General features: G+C 40.5%; 2 protein-coding genes across 4 annotated transcripts in view; one reads left to right on the top strand and one right to left on the bottom strand.

Moving 5' to 3' along the window:
- Positions 1-5,772: 5,772 nt before the first annotated feature.
- TRAPPC3L (trafficking protein particle complex subunit 3L) overlaps positions 5,773-25,150 on the bottom strand; it is a 66,929-nt gene continuing 47,551 nt past the window's right edge. For both annotated transcript variants that reach the window (XM_043439086.1, XM_043439085.1), the window contains 2 exons: positions 11,801-11,986; positions 5,773-9,478 (listed from right to left, as the gene is read on the bottom strand). In XM_043439086.1, coding sequence (XP_043295021.1) covers positions 9,359-9,478; positions 11,801-11,986 — 306 coding nt within the window. In that variant the 3' untranslated portion in view covers positions 5,773-9,358. The remainder of the gene's footprint in view (positions 9,479-11,800; positions 11,987-25,150) is intronic.
- CALHM5 (calcium homeostasis modulator family member 5) lies at positions 14,261-20,543 on the top strand. 2 transcript variants are annotated; one of them, XM_043439080.1, is made up of 3 exons: positions 14,261-14,578; positions 14,706-15,030; positions 18,449-20,543. In XM_043439080.1, the coding sequence occupies exons 1-3, from the start codon at positions 14,403-14,405 to the stop codon at positions 18,854-18,856; spliced, it is 909 nt and encodes a 302-aa protein (XP_043295015.1). In that variant the 5' UTR covers positions 14,261-14,402; the 3' UTR covers positions 18,857-20,543. The 2 variants fall into 2 exon arrangements, with proteins under 2 accessions (XP_043295015.1, XP_043295014.1); XM_043439079.1 differs by having other exon boundaries at positions 14,268-15,030.

Raw genomic sequence — 25,150 nt, 5'->3', positions numbered from 1 at the left:
GGTGTCTTCAGAACTTAGGTGATAAAAATGTGCTGCCACCTCCTCTCTCCCTCCTAAATTGCTTTCTCTGGTGGAGTTTAGTTGCCAGGTTGTGAGGGTGATAGAGCAGCCAGTGGAGAGGCCCATGTGGTGAGAAATTGAAATTTCCTGCCAGTAACCATGTGAGTGGCCTGTCTTGGAATGAAGCCCTCCAGTTTTCGTCAGCCTTCAGATGGCTACAGACTCTGCTGACATCCTGATCGCAGCTTTGAGAGAAACCTTGAACCAGAGTGAACCAGGGTTAAGTGTTAGTCACTCAGTTGTGTCTGACTCTTAGCCTGCCAGGCTCCTCTGTCCGTGGGCTTCTCCAGGCAAGAATACTGCAGTGGGTTGCCATTCCCTTCTCCAGGGGATCTTCCCTACCCAGGGACTAAACCTGGGTCCCCTTCATTTGCAGATGGATTCTTTACTATCTGAGCCACCAGGGAAGCCAAGAACGAGCCAGGGTAAGCTGCTACTGAACTCTGGACCCACAGAGACTGTGAGATAACTGTTATTAGGTAAGTATTTTTAATTATATTAACATTTTTGGAAGGAAGAGGACCTAAAGGAGAATGAAAGGGTCTTAGAATCAATAGGCAGCTAAAATGGAGAAGAAGAATCAGGATGGAGAAATTTAAGATAAGTATTTTAACAGAGAATTGTCCAGTTTCAAACCTAGCACTCTGTCTTTATTTGGTCTGCGATCATAAAATTTCATAGGTTTAGTGGCTTAAACAACAAAAAACCATTTATTTCTCACAATTCTGGAGGCTGGGAACTTCAGTATCAAAGTGCAGGCAGATTTGGTGTTTGTGAGAGACCTGCTCCTGGTCTTCAGATGGTGAACCTGCTCTACCCTCACTGGGTCAGGAAAGAGAGCCATCCTGTGTCTCTCTTCTTGGAAGAGAATTAATCCCATCATGAGGGCCTCACCCTCAAGACCTTATCTAACCTTAATAACCTGCCAAAGATCCCACCTCCAAATATCACACTGGGGTGAGGTCTTCAACCTAAGACATTCTGTGGGAAACCAACATAACCAATGTTCAGTTCATAGAATAGTCTTTCTGCTAATTTTTTTTTTTTAAGTTTGCCAGTGAACGAATCAAGGAGACATTGGTGGCCTATTAAAGAAGCAGTGTCAAAAAGATATTTTTTGTTCTCTTAGGATTGTAGAGACTTGAGCATACTTTTAGGCTAATGAGAAGGAACCATGTGGAACGTGAAGGCAGATAAGTGACTAGGAAAGGTTCCTGAGGAGGTAGTGGGAGCTACAGTGGGCCTGTGTCTCTACAAGCAAATCTATAGACTGGAAATTATTCATTAATTTCTCTTCCTGGGGTCTTCCTCCTGACATCAATATCAAGTTTTCAGGTCTCAGTAACCTTATTAATTTTTTGAAAAGTAGGGCTTTCCAGGTGGCTCAGTGGTAAAGACTTCGCCTGCATTGCAGGAGAAACAGGAGACTTGGGTCCGTTCCCTGGGTTAGAAAGATCCCCTGGAGAAGGAAATGGCAACTCACTCTAATATTCTTGCCTGAGAAATCCCATAGACAGAGGAACCTGGCGGGCTATAGTCCATAGGGTCACAAAAGAGTCGGACATGACTTAGAAACTAAACAATAACAACAAAGGATACTTTAGATAATCTCCACGACCATGTTTGGTACTAAACTTTTATTTTTATAGCTGTTTGTATAAAATCTACCATCCCCAAGCCGAAACGAACTTTCTAGGTTATTACATGGTCTGCCTGCTTACCGCCAAGCCAGATTTGCTGCAGACATTTTTGCCTCTAAAAGGTAGCTACCAGGCATATAATTGTGTTCAGGTACATTTAACTGAAACTCCAATACTTTGGCCACCTCATGCGAAGAGTTGACTCATTGGAAAAGACCCTGATGCTGGCAGGGATTGGGGGCAGGAGGAGAAGGGGACGACAGAGGATGAGATGGCTGGATGGCATCATCAACTCGATGGGCATGAGTTTGAGTAAACTCCGTGAGTTGGTGATGGACAGGGAGGCCTGGCGTGCTGCGATTCATGGGGTCGCAAAGAGTCGGACACGACTGAGCGACTGAACTGAACTGAACTGAACATTTAACTTTTGACTTTCAAGTATCACAAGTCTTCACCAAGAGATGGCTGGCCCAGTCTGTGCATAGAAACACCATCTTATTCAACTCTTGGACCCAGAGAAGTTGAATTCTTGGCAAAAAAATTGCCCCTGGAGCTGTCTAAAGTGAAGCAACTAGTGTTGGGTCTCCTTTCTGCCATTCATTCATTTTGATTTGACATCCTTAGGAGATACCCCACCCCAACTGTTTAGAAAAGTTTAAAGAGGCAATTTCCACCTCTCAAGGGGGTTGAAAGGCACATGGTTGAGACCTGGAGCTCTTCCAGATGACTGAAATGTCTTAGGCAGCCATATGACAGTCATAGGTTACAGATTTTAGGGACTGCTGATGGGGGATGGGGATGGGGATTTGTTTCTTCCTGTTATTTTTTAAAAATTTAACTTTTGTTTTATATATGGAGTATAGTTGATTTACAATGTTATATTAGTTTCAAGTATACAGCAAAGGGATTCAGTTATACATACACTCTTTCTGTTAGTTTCAGAGTATCTCTGTAGTAGTAAAATTTATGACCATGGACATTTTTTAGTTATTGGATCCAGCTTTCATGCAGCTTTTCCTGTTGTTGTTGTTTTTTTTTTCCAATAGTGGCATTTGTCAGCTTTTTACAGGATTCTGTGTGAACCTTTGGAAAATCTTTCCCAAAGGGAAACTATGCCATTTCTTCTAATCACTGGTAAAACGGTTTTAGAAGACTTGGTCATTCAGCTCTGTGACTTTCCACGGCCATCCTCAGCAGTCACTTTTTGGTGGGTACCATCAGCAGTTTCAGAACACAGGGTATTCTGGAGCAACTTTGTAGCCACAGTTCTACCCATCACGGGGAAGAGCTCCTTAAAAGACCCCACTGCTGAATCTCCCCATCTCCTTCCAAGACAGAGGGAATCCTGCTAATGATCCAGGTGGAGTCTGAGGGAAGAGCACCCAGTGAGGCTGTTATACCCTGGGTGTTGATGGCAGGGTGCAGGATGGCCCATTAGAGCTCAGGGAAAGAAAAGGTGATCTGTATTTTCTCCTCAGGCTTGTGGACAGTCTTCAAGCTGAAGGCGGGGCGTTTTCTGTTTCTGGGTGTGAGTGCTAAGAGGATGGGCAGTGACCAGCCCCAGCAGGTATCCTCATCCAGCCTCTGCCCACCTCCATCTCCACAAAGACCTTGCATATGGCTTCATGGGAAATATTGAGGCCAGGGGGTCACCAGCTTCATCATGTCTGCCCCTCACACTACCAATCCCACTCCTATGTGTGCCCACTCTCACAGTCATCACTCTTTTCTCAGGGGAAGGGGTAGTCTTTTTGTTGTTTAGAATCAAATGTTTTTCTAATGATCTGAATCTTATCTGTGTCTACCTTCTAACAATCTTGTTTTATCAATCATTCTCTCCCTCCTGTATTTTTATGCCTGCATTCTTAAAAAATAAAAAGGAAAGAGCAAAAGCCCAACTTTATACCAAATATCCTACATCTCTTTCTATTTACAGTCAAGTTCCAAGAATCACCTATCCTAGCATCTCACCTTGCACTGACCCTTCAATCTACCATAATGAGGCTGCTGCCTTCATCTTGCCCTGTAGCTACCCTGAGACAAAGACCCTCTCCTCATCAATCCAGTGTCCCTTTTCTGGACTAATTTTCTTGGCTGTTCTATGGCACCTAATCCTTTGACCACTCTCCTCTCCTGGAAACTCTCTTGGCCTCAATATTTCCAGTTTCCCCCATCTCCATCTCTGACTGAAGGTCCAGCCTCACCGGTGTTCTTCCTCTTTCTGTGCTACCTCTTGAATGGTGATATTTCTCAAGATTCTATCTTTGCTCCTTGTATTTTGTTTTCTTTCTTTCTTTCCTTCCTTCTTTCTTTCGTCTTTTGGCTGTGTGGTACAGCATGTGGGATCTTAGTTCCCCAACCAGGGATTGTACCCAAGCACCCTGCATTGGCAGTGTAGAGTCTTACCTACCGGTGCACCAGGGAAGTCTTGCTCCTTATATTTGCTGAAATCCATGCTCTCCCCGGATGTGGCCATTCTTATCCTCTGCTGTTACTATTGTTCATATACTGATGACTCCAAAGTCCATCTTCAATTCCGACTTTGAGCTCCTCATGTTGTTTGGATGTTTCAAAGGCATCTCAAGACTCAAAATAGTCAAAGCTTGTTAACTTCTTTCCTAAGCTGCCTCCATTTCCTGCGTCCCTCACTCAGCCTCTGAAGTCTGATTGCCAACTCTCTTGACTTACTGCTCCCATGAATAATTCTTGTAAGGCAGGCACATTTAGACCCTTTGCGGTTTCAGCTCCAGCCCCTTCTCTCTGTTACCAACTTAATACCTCACAGCTTGTTATGAAAATGAAGTGACATACCACATAATTAACATGCCTAGCACCTGATAGAAATCTTAACTGAATTTAAAACCAAGAAAGCCGCCTTTCCAGGTGTTTCTGTTGTTTGGTATATACGGACCACTGGGAGTGTCAGCACTTCCTTTTTAAAGTCATTAAAACCAGATCTGAAAGAGACACGTGCACCCCAATGTTCATCGCAGCACTGTTTATAATAGCCAGGACATGGAAGCAACCTAGATGCCCATCAGCAGATGAATGGATAAGGAAGCTGTGGTACATATACACCATGGAATATTACTCAGCCATTAAAAAGAATTCATTTGAACCAGTCCTAATGAGATGGATGAAGCTGGAGCCCATTATACAGAGTGAAGTAAGCCAGAAAGATAAAGAACATTACAGCATACTAACACATATATATGGAATTTAGAAAGGTGATAACGATAACCCTATATGCAAAACAGAAAAAGAGACACAGAAATACAGAACAGACTTTTGAACTTTGTGGGAGAATGTGAGGGTGGGATATTCAAAAGAACAGCATGTATACTATCTATGGTGAAACAGATCACCAGCCCAGGTGGGATGCATGAGACAAGTGCTCCGGCCTGGTGCACTGGGAAGACCCAGAGGAATCGGGTGGAGAGGGAGGTGGGAGGGGGGATCGGGATTGGGAATACATGTAAATCCATGGCTGATTCATATCAATGTATGACAAAACCCACTGGAAAAAAAATACTAATAATAAAAAAAAATAAAAAAAAAAATAAAGTCATTAAAATCTATGTGGTTCACAGGCTACACGGAAATAGCAAGTCACTAAATACAGTTTGCTGACTTGAAAGATTTAGGCAACTGGGAGGCTCCAGAATTGAGAAGGTTCTGACTTGGAAATCCTCAGGTGACTCCAGGCATGATTTAAGTTTCCAGTAGAAATTGTTGAAGCAGCAACTTGAAATGTATGATTTTTTTTTAAGAGCTACCACTGATTGAAAATGTTTTCTTTCTATGAAATCTCATTTTTCTGGAACCTGTGCCATGTAGACACACACTATAATTCAGGTTCTATTCTCTGTCCTGTAAACTTTTCCTCTCTGTGAGGAAAAGAGCTATTGTCCATCCAAATTTTATTCCACTGAGCATTCAATCATGTAAAAAAGTGCATTGATAAAGAGTTATTCTCTGTGGTATTCTCCAGTGTGTTGCAAATTGTCTGACCTATCACATATTTATCATGCCATGAACTTTGTTGCATTATTTTAACAGAAACCCAACTCTGTTTGCTTAAGGAATATAGTACATTTATTGCCTCATGTAACAGACAGGTTTTTTTCTCTTCAATCCATTCAGTCTTGACCCCTCCCTATGTCAGCAGTGGTGATTCTGGTCCGGCCAATGCCATGTCCCGATTGGCTTGGATCTAGGTGGCAAGATTTTAACCTGGGAAAAAGCCACTATGCCTAAGTAATAGCAGTGGAGCTGGGGCTGTGGATGACTTACCCTGAAGTAGACACATTGCCTCATAAAATGGTAGGCACCTGAATAGAAGCGTGTCATTCTTTTACAAGGGGTAAATACAGTCAGCCAACAAATGTCCATTACATGAAACATAGAGACAGAGAGAACTTAAAAAGGAAGTAAAGGAGTTGTAGGGACAATTCTTTGGAAGAAAACGTATATGCAGTGGCACTAGAGCTCCTAGAAGAAATTAAAAAGTGAAAGACAAAAGAAACTGGAAGAAGAAAAGCAAAAAAAGATCTAACTGGGAAAGACAGAGTCTGGGTATAAGGGAGAAGAGGGAATTATCCTAGGACATTTATTTCTTAACTCTTTTTAGTGAAGTATTTCCAACTGTTGATGTGCTTTGTTTAACCTCTCCTCTCTTAAGGTAACACTTGAAAAATAAAATTTTTGCTTTTTTGTGGCTATGGCTTTTTTTTTTTAAATTTAATTTTAGGGCAGCTATTGCTGATTGAATAAGGACCTCATGTTTCCTTCTCAGATCACAAATAGGTACCTTATACTGACTGCATCTCTCTTCTATCTGCCGATTATTTGCCATAGCCACTGTAGGATGACCACTAGTCATGTCCAGTTAAAGTTCTGGAAGGTTCCCAGAATAAGGAAGTAAAGCAGCTGGACTGATTCTTTAAGGAATATGTAACCAAGTATAAAGGAAACTCGGCTGGCTGTCTTTTTTGAAGAGAGAATCCTTTGTTATACCAAGTTCCTAGGGCTGGGAGGGCACCTTCATCAGGGACGGCTTCAGTGTTACTGAGAAGAAATGGATTAGACTCTGTAGCTGGTGGATGAGGCTGTGAACTATCACAACCACCCAGAGTCTATGGTCCCAAATGGAGAGACACTAAGCAATGAATAATATATCTTCTAGCACTTACTGTGTTAACATTGAGCAGATATTGGTTAAAGTGACCTCTATGGTTATAAAATTTTAATATCATCTTTGCTTGTCAAGCATCTGGTTTTCTGAATTTCTATTTTGGTCCTTCATAAACAAAGAGGAGAGGGAACTTTCCACTTATTCGTGATAGTCCATTGCAACTAAAGAGATCCAAGCTTCCAAGTGAGAGATTTGAGAAGACAAATATATGAGCAGGCTGCTGAGAGAAATATGTCTGATTCCCGGCAGCTTTAAATAGCTAACAGGCAACCGAGACAGGCTTCCTCCGCAAACAGCTGGGGAACCATCTGACGATGTCATTTGAATAGCACTAAATTACCCCTCTGTCCCAAACCTTTCTTCCCTTTTGGCTTTGCCAAGATGATAGAAATCTCTGCATTGATCAAGGTTTTGGGTTCAGAGTGAAAGCTCTTATGAAATAAAGACATTATATAACTCTGTAGTTTATGCTGTGCAGTTTCCACATTCTTTGTGTAAAGACTCAACTTCACACAAAGGCAATGAAAATATACTTGGAGCCCAGCAGGTGGTGTGCAACCTTCCTTTACTAAGAAATGTTTCTGTTTTTTTGAATCCCCACTCCATTTGCAGAGAGATACCATTTCATGAATCTTGGATCTTCTCCCTCCTTATCTTTTATCTTTTCAATTCATCTCTTCTCTCCCTCTCCATGAACCTGGATCCTCCCCACTTATTCTTTGTGTCCCAGGTCGATTCCCTTTGACAGAAAATTCTGGACCTGTGTTACATATTACAGCAACTGAAGCCACATATAGCTATTGAACACTTACAATGTGACTAGTGTGACCGAGGAAAGGAATTTTTAATGTAGCTTAATTTTAACTAATTTAGATTTAAAAACTAAAACTGAAGCTATCGAACAACGCTAAACACTGATTGTTTTGGTAGGACTACATTTCACTGTAAACTTTGAAAATTTAGCATTGAATTGACATGTGCTGATAGTGTAAAATACACACTAGAGTTCAAAGATTTAGTATAAAAAAGAATATAAAATATCTATAGTAATTTTTATATTAGCTAAATATTAAAATAATATTTTGATAACTAGTCTAAATAATATAAATTATTAAAATTAATGTTACCGATTTCTTTTTATTTTTTAATGTAAAGAATTTGATTAGAAAATTTATATATGTGTCTCATAATTTTATTGAATGGCACTTTCTAGATTCTCATTTTTTAGGAAGGAGCAACAATTGAATACAAACAAGCCACTCTCTTGGTTATATGGATCACCTTTCATAACATAAATTCAATGCCAAGAGAATTGTCTCCCTCTCAAGGGCGAGGAAAACAAAAAAGGATGGAGAACAAACCTCATCCTGAAGCCACTACCAGTTTCAACACTCAGCGCCACTGAGAGCATTAGAAACAGAACTGAGTCTGTATGTTAAGGTTCCTGAGACTAGGTGAGCTCTATCACTACTGTATCATTTACACTAGCTTTAACTGTTGGTGCCACACTAACTGTAACTTTTACTTATCATTTGAATTCTCTGCAGAGCCTAGTAGATTCTGGACTGCTATATGCTTATGGTCTGGTAAAGATTATCATTTATTTAATCCAGTACATTGTGAATTTTAAGTATGTTCTGGTCACAGAATATACTTTGTTCAATTTTTAGGTGATAAAAATGACACCAAAATTTCTAACTGAAGATAAGAAAGTATTCTCAAAGAACATTATTTATCTCTCATCTTATTTCCTGGCCTGATCAACAGCAATATTTCATGAGAAAAGGAAGGCATTTAGCTAGTACCAGCTATCTAAAAATTAAATTAATTAAAATTAAATGTTATTTTAAAATATTTCAGAGTTAGCATCCAAATAAATAGGTTGTCTTGATAATTATAAGCCAGTAGCAATTTCAGTAGGCTGAAGCTATAAGCCAAGCCAATATATGAGAAAAGTCTATAGCTATAGATATTTAGTCTATATCTACAGCTTTATAAAACTACGGAAAATTGTGGCAATTGATATTGTTTCTATAAAGAATGCAATATACCATGTCTAGAAACTATCTTTATATACTGAATCTTATATCATTTCATCCATTTTTCCAATAAGAAGAGATAAATACACCAACTGTGTAGGTGGTATACTTCTTTTTCATTACCTTAAGTAAATGAAATAAACAGACTCTCTTAGAATAGACTATATAATATGTAGAATTCATGCTTACTATCTTACAAGGAGTTATTTGTATGTGAAATCTTGTGGACTTGAGATTGAAAATGTGTGATTTACAAGCAAAGAAAAAACAGCTTTAAATCTTAGTGCCCTGCATTTCAAATTTCTGGCTGATTTATAAGCCTTTTAAATCCCATGCTTAAGAAATTCAAAATTTATATGGCTATATATATTTAGCTAATATTAACTCCTCAGCCAGCCAGCCTGTGGCATTTTGCATGCTTTTCTTCATTTTTTCCGTCTGTATTTTTTCTCATCTAGCTTTTTCAGAAATGTTATTCCTATTTCTGTCACACTGTCGCCTTTTAGTCTGTCTTGCAAGAATGTAACATCAGCCGCCAAATGAACCTAGGAAAGGAAGAAAAAAAAGACAGGCTTATATCATTCAGCTTTTTAAAAAACTCTTAAATGTTTCTATTTTTCAGTTTGCTATACCCCATAAAGAGCTCGCTTTCCTTGTGGAATGATAAAAAAGGGCTTGTTCTGTGGATGAAGGGCTCTTCACTGTGCGTCCGCCACTGATGCTCTGGCTGCGGTCAGCTGTGTGTGTGAGTATGCAAAGAGAAGGGTGGTCCAGGACAGGCTCAAATCATCCTGGCTGATTCTCCGGCAAACCCAGAATGTGGGCCTGTTTTTGCTCACAGTATAGGTCTAAAGGATGGATCCATCTCAGGAAGAACACAAATTCCCAACTCTGAGATGGCCTTGACCCAACATGCCTTGCCAAACAGAAACTTCCAAGGATAAATGGCTTCTTAAACGAATCTTCTCCAGCTGACTTGCTATAAGTCATTCTGTCATTAGCTCAACAACATAAACATTTGTCCTAACAACATTTAGCAATCACTTATGGCTTTGAGAACTACGAAACACCACCAACTAAATAAATTATAAGTATAAAATTAAATGTTGAAATTATGGACTTGAATATTTGATACCCAGGCCTTCTTTTCCATAATAAAGCATTTCTTATTTCTCAGACATTGAAGTAAACCCTTGGGACTTACTTCTCTATTCGTTAAAATACACTCACAAAAGTGCTGACCTACCCTCAACAGAGTGCCTTTTCAGTTATTTTATGTCACAGGAATAAATAAGATAAATAAGCAAAAATACCTAGTAAAAGAAAATAAGTGAAAAGGCCTGGGTCTACTAATTAATACTTATTGAGTTCTATCTGACTCATTCCCCTCTCTCGCTAAGAATTCCTTGGTGAACCAGCTTGCCTTTGTTAAACCGTAGACTTCGGTGTGCAAAATTATTTGCTATTTGAGTGCAAAAACCATGCCTTTATGATCACCCAGTAAAAGGATGTACACTGCACTTTGAAACATGGAAGTTAAATGCACTCTCATTTTTTTCTCATAAGATACTTCTTCTATTTGTCATAATTTAACTGAAAATCAATTGAAATAAGAAGACTACATTGAAATTATTTGGGTATATGGGACCACATATATGTCATTCAGCACATATAATCAATTGTTATCCATGAAAACTGAAGAGACTTCTTTATTCTCTTTTAGACTTGATTTTTTTCTCTATCTATATGCAATTCACACTGAATTAATTCAACTTCTTTGTCCCTTGAATGAAACAAAAATTTGTATGCTTTTGGACATAGTTCTCCTTTTACCTGGAATACTATTTTCCCCTTACCCCAAGATCTTCACCTAACTGCTTTGTCATCTTTCAAATGTCAGCTCACAGTTTCCGTAGGAAGGCTTCCCTCTCCCCACCCCTGTCCCACCCCAGGTCCTCCCATGACCCTGAGTCATTTGGCTCCTATACTGGACAAAAGACACTTGAAGGCAACAACTGTGTCTTATTCTTCTCTGTATGCTCAGCGCTTCACAGAGGCTGATCCCTATCTTAGTTAAATCAATGAATGATTAGATTTGATTTGATTTAACTAAGCCTCCAGTGGCCCCCAGTGACCCCATCTCCTGTCATTCAAGTAGTTCCCCCCAGAGTCCAGCAGAATTGACAGCGCCTATGGTGATTAGATCACTACAGAGACTATGTGACAAGGAGATCAGGAAGCCTCTAGCCAGCTGTGAGCAAGGCACTGAAGCCAGTGAGTGAGCCTGGAAGTGGATTCCCAGCTTTAGTCAAGTCTTCAGAGACTGCAGCTCCAACCAGCGGCTTGACTGCCCGTGCACTACGCTGTGAAAGGCTTTGAGCCATGGCCGCCTAGCAAGGCCGTCCCAGGTTTCTGGTCCTCAGATAATAAATATTTGTTGCTTTAAGCAGCTACCTTTTGGGGGTAGTTAGCCAGCACTAGATAATAAATGCTATGTCATGCTTAGTCGCTCAATCGTGCCCAAATCTTTGCGACCCCATGGACTATAGCCTGCCAGGATCTTCTGTCCATGGGGATTCTTCAGGCAAGAATACTGGAGTGGGTTGCCATGCCCTCCTCCAGGGGATCTTCCTGACCCAGGGATTGAACCCAGGTTTCCCACATTGCAGGCAGATTCTTTACCATCTGAACCACCAGAGAAGCCCAAGAATACTGGAGTGGGTAGCCTATCCCTTCTCCAGGGGATCTTCCCAACCCAGGAACTGAACCAGGGTCTCCTGCATTGCAGGCGGATTCTTCACTAACTGAGCTACCAGGGAAGCCCAGAAAATGACTATACACCTGGCAAAATACAGTATGTGTCTTACCATTTCCAGGGCCCCTCTGATAATCCCACAGAGTAAGTTGCAGTAGCACAGAGAAGACCGCCCAGTGGGGAGCTCTTCCACAAACTCCACCAGAGGATTCTTGTCCAGAATCAGGGAAAATTCATTTCTGCTTGCGTTGTTACAGGTCACACTTGGTGTAATTCCTAAGTACATCTTGAAAGCAACCTAGCAAACAGGAAAAAAAAAAATTACTAAACTTGGCCTGGAATAAATAACTATTAGTGGAGAAGGAAATGGCAATCTACTCCAGTATTCTTGCCTGGGAAATGCCCTGGACAGAGGAGCCTGGCGGGCTACAGCCCATGGGGTCGCACAAGAGTCGGATAATGCTTAATGACTAAACAATGACTAAACAAAGTGGCTGAGCTGCGTTGTTGTACAGGAGAAACCTGTAAAATATTTTTAAAATTTAAAATTTTAAAAATTTTAAATATTTTTATTTTTAAAGGTTTTAAAATAAACCTTTACAAAATATTGTAAAGCAGTTATCTTCTGATTAAAGAATAAATAAATAAAAATAAAGAACTGTTAGTAAGACACCCAAATACCGTTCCAGGCACAACTGTTAAGCTTGTGGAGCTCATAGTCAGAAAGCCTGAAGTTCACACTCAGCTTTGAAATTTCCTGACCTTACGACTTGTACAATTCTTAAACTCTTTTCATGGAATCTCCTAAAGTATTAGTTTTCTTTGGAAACGGTATGGTTTATGAAACACAAAGTGAAGGCAGTATTTTTGAAAAACAAAATCTTTTTCAAAAAAAATATTCCTTAGAAGGATAAGAAATTAAAATATTACTCATAAGCAGCATACTAGCATAATATTTGTCACGTGAGCCCAGCAACATCTTCTGAATTAGAAGGGGCCCGAGACACATGTGCCACAACAGGAAGCTGACAGAGTCGAGGACAGAGGGGGTCGAGCAAGATTAAACCCAAGAGTACGCTTTGGGAGGTGGAGACAGTCATATCACCAAGAATAACGCCTCTGAGAAGGAGCAAGGGCCAGTGGCGGCAGGCACATAAGTGGATCATAAAGTAGCTTTTCAAGAAAGTCCGCTGTTTTAAAGAGCTTAAAGAATTTGACAACGTAGAGATAGAGGTCACCTTGCGGACTGTTTCTTTTATACCTCTAGTTTCACAAATGAGTAAACTGGGATTCGGAGAAGTAAAATGACATGGTTAGGATTACACTATAACTTAGTTCCTTGGCTTCTAGTCCAAGTGACTTTCTTGTCACAAAACATACAGACCTGGAAACTGAGGTTTATTAACAGAAATTTGTCAGCTTGATTGTTGTTGTCTTTCAAGAGATTTCATTAATTTTCATATTAAAAGCAGTGTAGAACCGAGGGGAAGACAGTTTCCTTAAATTGTACATAATTAGAAGTACTAAAAGTTTCATGATTCATTCATTCATTCGATAGTACACGTTGAGCACTGCCTGTCTAGCACAGTGCCTAGCACACAGTGGAATTCAACAACTATTTGAAAAATGAATTATTGAATAGGCATTTATTCTGTGTTTGACATCATCTTTACACAAAATTTATTAAGATGTAGTTCCTGTTTTATAGGAGCTTGCAGTTAAAAAGAAGCTATAGATATTAAATAAATAACTGCACTATTATGATAAGCTCCACAAGTACAATGTTGTATATTAGGAAGTAACCCTTGAAATATTTACAGAGGAAGAAGCTTCTACACTGTTTATGAATACTGAGCGAGTGTTTGCCAGGTAGATAAGGTCAGATGTGTTTGTGTGTCGGGGCATGGGGTGGGGGGTATATTCCAGATAGAAGGAACATGTCAAGGGCACAGAATACCATGATGAGGTTCAGGGGAAGTTCGCATTTATCAATTTGTGGGCAACAGGGAGCCCCAAATGTGTGAGTAGGCTAGGGAGGAACTGCATTTCTACATTAGAGGGATCTCCTTCGTGTCAGCATAGAGGACGAATTTAGGGTTGAGAATGGGGGTAGGCATGAAGTCAAAGGCAGAAATACCAATTAAAAGGTTACTATGATAGTCTAGGAAAGAAATGAGGAGGACCCTTCTCACTTTGTCTTTCACTCAAAACTCAAACTCTCCCTGAACTTTTCCATATAAATTTCAAACAGCCCAAATCCTAAAATTTGATAAAATCACAGATCAGTTAAAGAGGATGTAAAATGAAGCTTCCAGATCTTAAGTCAAAGTAGCAAAAGTTTTAAGTAACAAGAGAAAAATACTATCATGAAAGTCTAGGCTTGGAGACTTGATTTGGCTCCCAACCAATTGGCTGAAACCCGATTTCTGCTAATGTTTATTCCTTTGGATGGAAAATTCCTAAACTATTATTATCTGTAACAGTCGGAATTTCTTTCTGATTCTCAATCCAAGCCACATGGAAATAACATAAAAGTGGAGGCTATTCACTGTGAATTTACTCCTATTCTCAGTGTTTTGGCTCTTGTTTCATGGCCTAACATCCACCAGTAGGAGGCATTATCTGAACACCGTTGGGAAATATTCATTCCTAGGGAATGACATTGTTTCCTTATCTGGCTGAATTCAGTCTGAGAAGGAGGACTGTTGTTTCTAATGAAGAAAGAGCTCCACCCTCGGCCACTGCCACAGCAGCTCTGCCAACAAATACGAGCAAAGCGTTTTCCCTCTGTGTATCTCCAACATGGATGCTTTTCAGGGGTTCTTAAAATTCATCCTCAACCAGAAAACTGTTATTGGCTACAGCTTCATGGCTCTGCTGACCGTGGGAGGTGAGCGTCTTTTTTCACTAGTGGCTTTCAAGTGTCCCTGCGGCACTGAGAATGTGATCTACGGACTGGCTTTCCTGTTTGCTCCTGCCTGGGTGTTACTGATCCTGGGATTCTTTCTGAACAACAGGTCTTGGAGACTCTTCACAGGCTGCTGTGTGAATCCCAGGAAAATCTTCCCCAGGGGCCACAACCGCCGCTTCTTCTCCGTCCTCGGGCAGATCATTCTGAGTTCACTGGTGGCCCCAGTGATGTGGTTGTCAGTGGCTTTGCTCAATGGGACTTTTTATGAATGTGCAATGAGCGGGACCCAAAGTCCAAGACTTCTCGATCTGATTTGCAAAGGCAAGCCTGAAGAGTGCTGGAAAGAACTTTACAAGGTATCTTGCGGAAAAACCAGCATGACTCCCACAGACAACGAAGAACTGAAATTGTCGCTGCAAGCCCAGTCTCAGGTAAGAAGGGACACAGGTGCCTTTCCCCCACACCCCCCTGCCCCTCAGCGTGAGCTTGAAGTATTCTCTCTGTACTCCATTCAGCCAGGGTAGAGCCTGAATCCTACCAGAACATTCTGAAACTCTGGAAATTGGAATGCAGTGCAGCATTCAGACAGTCTCAGGAAAAGCTTTTCAGAGGTTGGATGGCTAACAAAATTGCTGACTGGATTGTCTTTTCCACTTCTGAAAAGAAAATCACCTCTTGAGTTAGACATCTGTAAACACTTAAGTACTTTAAGACAATCTCTCTGGGTTGACTTTGTAAATGATGCATCACACTAACTCATTATAGAGTGTTAATGGCAAAGCTGTAATTAGAAATTACTGCCTTCTATTAATTATTTTCAAACTGGTTTTTCAGAGAAATGCACACATACATACATAGCATACATCCATTAAAATACAGCTGGACCAAATGAGCTAATACGTTTCAAAGTTGCACATCATATAATTAGTGTAGAGATTCCATTGCATGATTTCTGGCAATTGCTATCTTTATGTGTAAATATTGTTAAGATGGAAAAGAACTTCCTGTATAAAATGGGGTGTTGGCAGACTTTAAATAGCCTTCAGTGAAACAGGACCATATTCTCCAGGGAGTTTTCCTCCTATGTTCTGTGCTCTATAGCTAAAATGTTCTTCTTACATTACTTCAGAGCTCAAGATTTGGGGCATTGTTTTATTTAACAGAAGGAAATTGTAGCTTTACCTAACTGATACAAGGAAGTAGCTTGTCATTCTTTCAGGGAGGTGAGCACAAATCCAGATGTGAGCCTGGCCCTGGCCTCAGGAAAAGGCTGAATTCCTACTTGTGAGGAGCAGGAATGACATTTCACAAATCAAAACAAGCAATAGGAATAGATAAACAGGTCCACAGTCTGTCAGGAAGGCTATTTGTTAAAGAATAAATGCGCTGAAAATACTGAGACTTAGCTCTTTTTTTTTTTTTTTTCAATATAGACTTGCCTTTTCAACAACACAGCAAAGCAAAAATCTTTCCCAAACTGGTTGGCAATATATTCAGACTCTCTTCATAAACTAATAAGCCTAAAAATGCTCCCCAACAAAACCTTTGTTTAATGCACAAAGCACATTTTAGACAAAAGCATGCCAGGCTGCCAAACGTCTTCCTTCTTTTGCTGAAGGAAGGTCTTAATTACAAATGTGATGATGCAATGAGTGATTTATGATTTGTGTCCTCGGGTACCAGCCCCATTCAGGTAGCAGCGGCTCCAAGCACTTACCACTGGGTGAGCTTTTCCTTCTCTAAATACAGGCATAAGGAAATCATGCCCGTCCTGCCACAGCTGAGCCTGGGTACACTGACCTGTTTACTTTTCAGAGGAATGAGAAGGACCTGGGGCTGAGTCCTTAGGGGATGATGCATAAGAGATGCGGACAAAGGGAGCTATATCACAGCAGGTGCTGACCGCAGTGCTTCCGACAGGCAAGAGCAGCAAACATTCCGGACCCACAGCTGGGCATGGGGGCGGGGGTGGAAAAAGTGCCACGTCCATGGGTGGGGCAGAGGAACGAAGTCCAGCTGGCTGGCTTGCCGTCCTTCGGGTAGGTAGAGTAGTGGCAAGAACTCTGTCTTGGAGTTGCCTAGCCTTGGGTTTGAATCCTGATTCTACTGCTCACCAACAATGTGACCCAGAGCTACTGTTTGACCCCTGAGAGCCCCAGTGTCCTCATAGTTGGGGGTAATAACACCTACCCTTGGAAGCACAGAGATGATGGACATAAACGGGCATAAAACTGCTGGCACACAGTAAGTATTTTAAACTGATGAGAAAAATGCCAAGGTTTGAGGGAGAAGACACATGCAGAATGGTGTATTATTGAGGGGTGGGGTGGGACCATCCATCAAGTCTAGTTAGATCCTGGGTACCACGAATTAGGGAAGAACAAGAGGGCTCAGTGCTCAGCACTCAAGTGAAAGCAAGTTGATGCTAAGGCCACGCAATGAGGGGAGGTGGGCCTGAAGCTGATAAAACTGTGAACAACTCAGCAGGATTGGTTTAGATACTGAAGTGAGATGGCCTACAGGCCTACAGGAGGATGGGCTGTGTGGAAAAAGACAGAGGTAAGAGAAAAGAGGAAGATCTGATGTAAAACCAACCACAAGTGACTAAAGTAAATATAAGCACTGTCACATGATGGGAGCGGTACCTCATTTCTTAATCACGTCAGAAAGATACCCTAAGTTCAGGAAGGCCTTTACATATAGACATGGATATGATTGAAAAATAGCAGCTCATGCTAATAGCTGATACTTACTGAGTCACGTGGATTTCTACATCACCTCATTTTAATCCTCTAAATTATATTCTGAGGAGGGTAACCCCTACTTTACAATTGAGGAATCAAAGGCACAGAGAATACCTGTAAAAAAGTGAAAGTTGAGATTTAAACCCAACTGGTGCCAACCCAGAGCTGGCACTCATGTGAGGTCTGAGATCCTGCACAATGACCTCCATAGTCTGAGTCAGAGTTTGGAAACCATTGGTTTCCAAATAAGCATTGGAGTTTATTTGTTGTTCTATTACGGTCAGCCGGGGTTCATTTGCAGATTGTTATTTTTATGTTCAAATAGGCCCATCTGCTGAGAAATACTAAAGGGCCATTTAACTAAAATATTAAGAGAAACTTGGAAAGTGCTTTGTTAGTTGTTCACATATGAAAGTAACTCCAATTGTGAAAAATATTGGGTTGGCCAAAAAATTCATCCCGTTTTTTTTTTTTCACATCATATCCTTTCAATGTGTTATTTTTGAGAACTGATGTCCAAAAGTTCATTTTTTTCCCCGTGGCTTTTACGCAAGCTTCCAATTCTTATAGCTTCAGTTTCCTTATTGTGTTACATTTGTCTTGCTTTATAGTAAGACAGGATAGGGTAATGGGTGATGACACTTCTCTCAGGGAGGGTCTGCGGTTCTCTGTAAACAATGTAACATGGGAAAATCAGTCACTGGTCATGAACATCCACGTATCAATGCCTGAAGATACTCCACTAAGGAACTAGTAATATGCTCACACACAGAATTCTTTCCTGTAAAGCTAGTACTATATGAGGGCTTGGTTCTTCCAGTTCTTGATAATCTATATTTTTGCTTATTTCCATTTGCCTGCCTTCTGGGTATTTCTTTGCATACCAGCGATGGTGGGTAGGATAGAGAACAGAGGTTAGGTAAACCTTAACTTTATTTGACTATAAAAAAACAAAAAACAAAGAACAAAACTTGTTAATAATTAAGATGAAGGATGTCAACTAATTTCTGCTATTAAATTAGCCATACACTTCCCAACAACACTACCCTGTCTCTGTGAGAAGTGGCTTTGCTTTTGGTGTGCTCAATATTTCTTTCTTTCTAAGATTCTAGGATGGTTCCTGATTTGTTCCGCATCTTTCTTCTCTCTGCTCACCACATGTTATGCTCGCTGCCGATCTAAAGTTAGTTACCTTCAGCTGAGTTTTTGGAAGACATATGCACAGAAGGAGAAGGAGCAGTTGGAAAACACATTCGTGGATTATGCCAAAAAGCTGAGTGAAAGAAACCTGAAATGCTTCTTGGAAAACAAGAGGCCAGATGTCTTTCCCATGCCCACCTTTGCGGCCTGGGAGGCTGCTTCGGAGCTCCATTCCTTCCACCAAAATCGGCAACACTACAGCACCCTCCACAGGGTGGTAGAGGATGGTCTGGACCTTCGCCCGGAGGATGAGGAGACCACAATGATGCTTATGGGTACCGCCCAAAACGTGCAGCTCACCCACCATCACTGACTCGCGGGGTCCAGACATCTTCCTCCTGCATCAACGGCTACCTGAGTATCTTGGCGTTTTCTTCCATTTTAGTATTTCTTAATCAGACAATAACACAAAGGGCAGCAGCTTTTGAGCCATGACAAGGTATCATGTGCTCAAACTGATGCTGAGTGACTGGCCAAAGATGGTGACAATGTGCTCTTGTATTGGTTGGGGGTTGGGGGTGGGGCTCGGGGGCTTCCGGTTCTAAGATTCGATGGCTAACAGTGAGACTCATGCAAGAAGTTCTGCCACTATGTAAATACAGTCACGGAATTCAGGGGGAGAAGTGGTGACTTGTGAGTGAGCGTGGTCCCCTTAACAGACTTCTGTTATTAACAGACTTCCCACTTCCACACAGTGGGATCTGCGATGTAGTTGGTAGAAATCCTCGTAGTAAATCTATCTTATTACCTTCCAAGGATATATGAAATGCTACCATTTAAAATTCATTTCCTTGGAATCTGAAGACATCAGTTCTCAAAAATAACACATTGAAAGGATGTGATGCCAAAAATTCAGAGCTTTTCCCATGTTTCCACTATGCATTGAAAGTAGACCCCTGGAGTCAGAGCTGTATTATGACTCTTGTGGGCTCTAGGCACTTTTGCCTTCTTGGGCTTATTTCTACATTAAAAAATACACATGTACACATACACACAAGCACACACACACCTATACTTATGACTATTGATATAAAGGCATAAATTAATATTATATACGGCTTCCCAGGTGGCTCAGTGGCAAAGAATCTGTCTGCAATGCGGGAGACCCAGGTTCAATCCCTAGGTCAGGAAGATCCCCTGGAGAAGGAAATGGCAACCCACTCCAGTATTCTTGCTTGGGAAATCCCATGGACAGAGGAGCCTGGCAGGCTACAGTCCACAGGGTCACAAAAGAGTTGGACATGACTTAGTGACTAAACAGCAAAAACAATATTAATATTATATGTTAGAACTTTTTCCCAACCTTAAAGTTCATTTATTACCTTGTGACTTTATAAGAAACTAAAAACACTTTAGTGGGCTCCTACAGAATGCAAATTTTGTATTCTATTATATAATATATCCACATTAGTTTAAGTATATAGATATATTATGAGTGGAATCAATATTTAAGGAAGAGGTACCGTGTTTTAGGCTGTGGCTCACATCTTATACCATAGAGGGTCCTTGCCTCCTCATTGGAGAATCTTGGGGCTGAATTCCTTATTACCATGGTACACTATCCCAAATTGGGGAAAGGATCCTATAGGTTTAAGACCTGACACATATCCTTGGGAACTTGGAGGTGCAGAGTCAGGTTGCATCTGTGTGTGTGTGTGTGTGTGTGTGTGTGTAGGTGGGAGAGTGGGAGGTGGGGGCTGTGAGGTTGTAATATTGTTTGGGTTTTAAACATGGTGTGTGACAAATGTGTAACAATTGGTTCCTGAAAAAAAAAGTGGTTATTTGAAGTGTTTGCCCATTTCTATGTTGTAATTTCAAGTTACCAAGGTGATATCACTGAAATCAGAGTTAGGAAGAGATGCTAATCATGGACAATATGAGCCAGAACTTTCTAAGAAGATTTTGTGGTGCATTTACTTTCATTCTAGCCAAACTGTCTCTGGTACAACTTTGGTGCGTCTGAGTTTCACTGCAATAAAACCTAACCATGGTAGATTAAACATGGCTTAATGGCGCCAATTGAGAGATAGAGTCTTTTCCTCTTTTCCTTGAATCTGCCCCTTAATGAACCAACAATATGTAGCAGAGGTGAAGCCAGGTTGCAGAACTATTCCAGCTTATGCCTTGGTCTCTGGCAATGCTCAATCTGGTAAAAATAAGCCACCATGTAAGAAATGCAATTACCTTATTGAAGAGTCCCAAGCCCTGAAGAAGGCTAAAGTAGCCAAGTGGAGAGAGACAGACAGAGGGAGACCATAGCTGGCCAGCTCCAACTATTTGAGTCATTCTAGGTTAGTTACCAAGAATCTGAGTGAATAAGTCATTTGGACATTCCAGCTTCAGCAGAAAGACATGGAGAAGAACCAGAGAACCCAACAAACAGCCAGGAAAAAGATCCCAGATCTATGGTCTGAGTGAAGTCATACCAGCTATGCAGACGTCTCAGCCACACCATCTCAGACTGCAGATAATATAAAGGGGTCCCCACTGTGTCCTGCCAAAATCCCCTGAGCTTAAATAAATGTTGGTTGTTTGAAGCCAATCAAATTATGGGCATTATGAAGTAAGATATCCTGAACACTAATATGTGAAAATCAGAATTTGTTAAATGAGAGATTAGCGGTACATTGAATTTATAGATAGATTATGCAAATATCTCCCTATGCATAGATTTTTCTTAATAACATTTACCTCTTGATTTCAGTAAACAGTGAATGAGCTGTGGAATGATTTGATAGATGCTGAATAGTTACTTCTCCAAACTGGCTCCACCAAAGCCTGAGATTCATTTTTAATGATTTTAGGTTAAATTTGGTTTGAGAGGAACACACTGCTATGAGTTAATTTGGTTTAAAATAAACAAATTATTGAGAAAGTGACATATTTTTAGCGTTAATACCCAGAAAAAGATGACAGTGGCAGGCACAGGACAGGCTGGCCTTGAGTAAGTTAGAAACATGTTGGTCTTCTGGTTTTGCTCCTGAAAATGTCGCATTCAAACCACAGCATCAGCATCATGAGGGAGCCTGTTAGAAATGCAGAATCAGACTCCATCCCAGACCTACTGAATCAAGCCTGCCATTAGACAAGATCTTAGGTGATTCTATGCAACTTAAACTTTAGAAGTGCTGGTTTTCAAACTTCAATGTGTGCCAAAAATCAACTGGATGGCTTGTTAAAATGTAGATTGCTGAGCCCAAGTGTCTGATTTGACAGGTTGGGGGTGAGAATTTGAGTTTCTAAGAACTTCTCAGGTGATGCTGCTGCTGCTGCTCTAGGGACCACATCTTGAGAACAACAACTCTAAAGCAGAAGGCAGGCTACACTGGGGAAGGCAAGATAGAAGTAACTCGGAATCTTGGGCCCCACTCCGGATCTACAGAACTAGACTCTGTGCCATTATCAACCTGTCTTGAGAACATGGGGTGGCTTTCCATGTATTTTCTATTTATTCAAGGCTACCTTTCATCACTTAAGGATATTTTTAGATTTCCTTACCTAAGTTTTGCAAATATTGTACATCTGCATTCTTCTTTGCCACTAGTCTAATGTTTTCTTTTTTCCATGGTATTTTCTAAGTGCCGGTTATTTGAGTACATGAAAAAGCTATTACTTAATGCATATATAAAGAAAGCTGAGCACAGAAGAATTGATGCTTTTGAACTGTGGTGTTGGAGAAGACTCTTGAGAGTCCCTTGGACAGCAAGGAGATCCAATCAGTCCATCCTAGAGTAAATCAGTCCTGAATATTCATTGGAAGGACTGATGCTGAAGCTGAAACTCCAATACTTTGGCCACCTGATGCGAACAACTGACTCATTTGAAAAGACCCCGATGGTGGGAATGATTGAAGGCGGGAGGAGAAGGGGACGACAGAGGATGAGACGGTTGGATGGCATCACTGACTCAATGGACAAGAGTTTGAGTAAACTCCAGGAGTTGGTGATGGACAGGGAAGCCTGGTGTGCTGCGGTCCATGGGGTTGCGAAGAGTCGGACATGACTGAGTGACTGAACCGAATGCATATATTTTAAACCTCTATACTTTACTATTATTTTATTTTTTGTAGAACTTTTTGCATTATAAAATAACTATTTTGCAGCCACTGATGACATAATGGATCTGGATAATAAATAATGAATTCTGAACTACTAGGTGAAGGCAGGATGGATGAAGAGCGTGCAGCTCAAAGCTGCTCATCTGTCTCAGCATCCCTTAAAATGAGCCCTTTGTTCCCAGTCGCTCAGTCATGTCTAACTCTTTGCAACCCCACGGACTGCAGGCCTCCAGGCTCCTCTGTCCATGGGATTTTTCCAGGCAAAAATACTGAAGTGGGTTGCTACTTCCTCCTCCAGAGGATCTTCCTGACCCAGGGATTGAACCCGCATCTCCTGTGTCTCTTGCATTGAAAGTGAAGGGAAAGGGAAGTCACTCAGTTGTGTCCAACTCTTTTTGACCCCATAGACTATAGCCTACCATGCTCCTCCATCCATGGTATTTTCCAGGCAACAGTACTGGAGTGGGTTGCCATTTCATTCTCCAGAGGATCTTCCCGACCCAGAGATTGAACCTGGGTCTCCTGCATTGTAGACGCTTTACCATCTGAGCTACCAGGGAAGTCCTCTTGCATTGGCAGGCAGATTTTTTTTTTTTTAACCATTGAGCCCCCTGGGAAGCCCCAAAATGGGCCAACCACATATTATGTGCCTCCTAATGTTATGCAGTAAAAGAGTTAGTACAGTACAACCTGTACAATACTGTTTCCTAAAAAAATAAATTCTGAATTTAATCAAGATCTTACTATTAGTGTCAAGGAAAAGTAGGCAAAAGAAAACAAGTTAATTAGCACCATGAGAAAGCAGCCAAGTAAATCTAGAATATAGGACATGCTATTGGACATATGACCCAGCTTTCCATAAACAAATGGCATTTTAAAAAGGAGAATAAAAGAGAAATAACAGCCAGAAACAACATGTGGGCCTTATTTGTATCCTGTTGCAAGCAACGAACAGACACAGGATATCTTTGAGATATTTAGGGAAATATGAATGAGTATTAAATGGAAATGAGGTTATTCAAGGAACTGTTCATTTTTATGTGCATGATAATACCATGTTGGTTTATGTTTTACCAGTTTGAGATGCACATTGAAATATTTATATGTGAATTACCAGAAAGTCTAGAGTTTTCTGTAAAATATTTCATCACAAAAAGGGGGAGCTGATAGTTGAAACAAGATTGGCAAAATATTGATACTTATTGAAGTGGGATAGTAGGTTACATAGGACTCATTACATAGTGTCTGTATATTTGTATGGATCTGAAATTTTTCATAATAGCTATGCAATGAAATAAGTCATGTGCTCACCTCAGTTCTTCTGCTGAAATTTTGTCAATCAACTCCTGCTTGCCCAGAATCTACCTTCTAGTAGTATTCTCAGAAAAAGTTCTCAGGAATCCTATTCCCTGAATTTTTACGTATTCAAGTTATTGGCCTACTCTGTACTTAAAGGACAGTTTAGCTGGTTCACACTTTCTCTACTTGCGTATATTTTATGTGTTACTCTAGTCTCTTCTGTCATTGAATTTTTTTAAGGGAACATCTGATGCTATCTTACTAATATATTACTAACATCAATTTTTTAACCTATATTCTCAAAAAACCCTTTCTTCATCTTTAAAGTCCAATGACATACTAAATATACTTTCAGATAGATCTTTGGATCAATTTTCCCTGCTACTAGTTATGTTTTTTCATCATGGAGAAATATTTTCTCTCGTTTCAAGACAATTGAGTCTATGTGTTTCCCTTTATTCTCCTTGTCACTCTACTTGATTTTCATGAAATCTTATGGTTTTAGATTCAGAACTAAGCTACAACTATGTTCTTATTGAAATGTCATTAACTGAATAATAATTTTAAAAAGCTAAGTTATCTTGGGGTCTTGATTCTTGTTTAACCCATTCCTATACTCTCCTCTTTGTTCACTCATGCAACCAAAATAAAGTCAATAGTTGACATTTTGACATTTGCAGCCCCTTACCTATGACATAAAGAACAAGGAGCATTGGATCTGTACATGCTTCTTTTTTTTTTTAATTTTTAAAATTTTTTTATGTACATGCTTCTTTTATGTAGCAGCTTCAAGGATGACTATTCTCATTTGTGTGGTTGCTGCCTTGATTGTTATCATGTATTCAACCCATCTCTTCATTCCCCAAAGTTCCCAAGGGAGCCTAGATTGCCCTGAGGAGCTGACACAAGGAAAGATCTGGCTCCAGTTTTAATTGTTTAATGCAGTGGCTTCTGACTAAAACTTAATGAAGCCCTAAATGAGTACTGGGACATAATGAGGTTTTAGGAGAGGTAAGGAGGCAAGCTGAACTACTGAGGCTGAACTTGAACATGGAGGGTAACCCCAGAAGGAGGCCTGTGTTACCTGAAGGCAAGGCAAGTGCCAGTGCCTTTGTACTCATACCTACAGGAGTAGGGTTTTGGTCAAGAGCTTTAGGTTAGTTTAATTCATTTTGGAGGTTGGAAGATTCTTATTACAAATATAAAATGTCATATTTGATTCTGGAAGAAAACTGCTTTTAGGCTGCTTCA

This window comes from Cervus canadensis, chromosome 20, assembly GCF_019320065.1.
Source record: "Cervus canadensis isolate Bull #8, Minnesota chromosome 20, ASM1932006v1, whole genome shotgun sequence".
Classification (NCBI taxonomy): domain Eukaryota; kingdom Metazoa; phylum Chordata; class Mammalia; order Artiodactyla; family Cervidae; genus Cervus; species Cervus canadensis.
Note: the sequence above shows the minus strand (reverse complement) of the source record. Positions and strands in the feature narration are given on the sequence as shown.

What these genes read in the sequence shown, in the direction of transcription:
- CALHM5 (XM_043439079.1), top strand. Translation starts at nt 14,491, where the DNA reads ATGGATGCTTTTCAGGGGTTCTTAAAATTCATCCTCAACCAGAAAACT. An exon ending in CGCTGCAAGCCCAGTCTCAG is followed by an intron (nt 15,031 to 18,448) that starts GTAAGAAGGGAC and finishes TTTCTTTCTAAG; the next exon opens with ATTCTAGGATGGTTCCTGAT.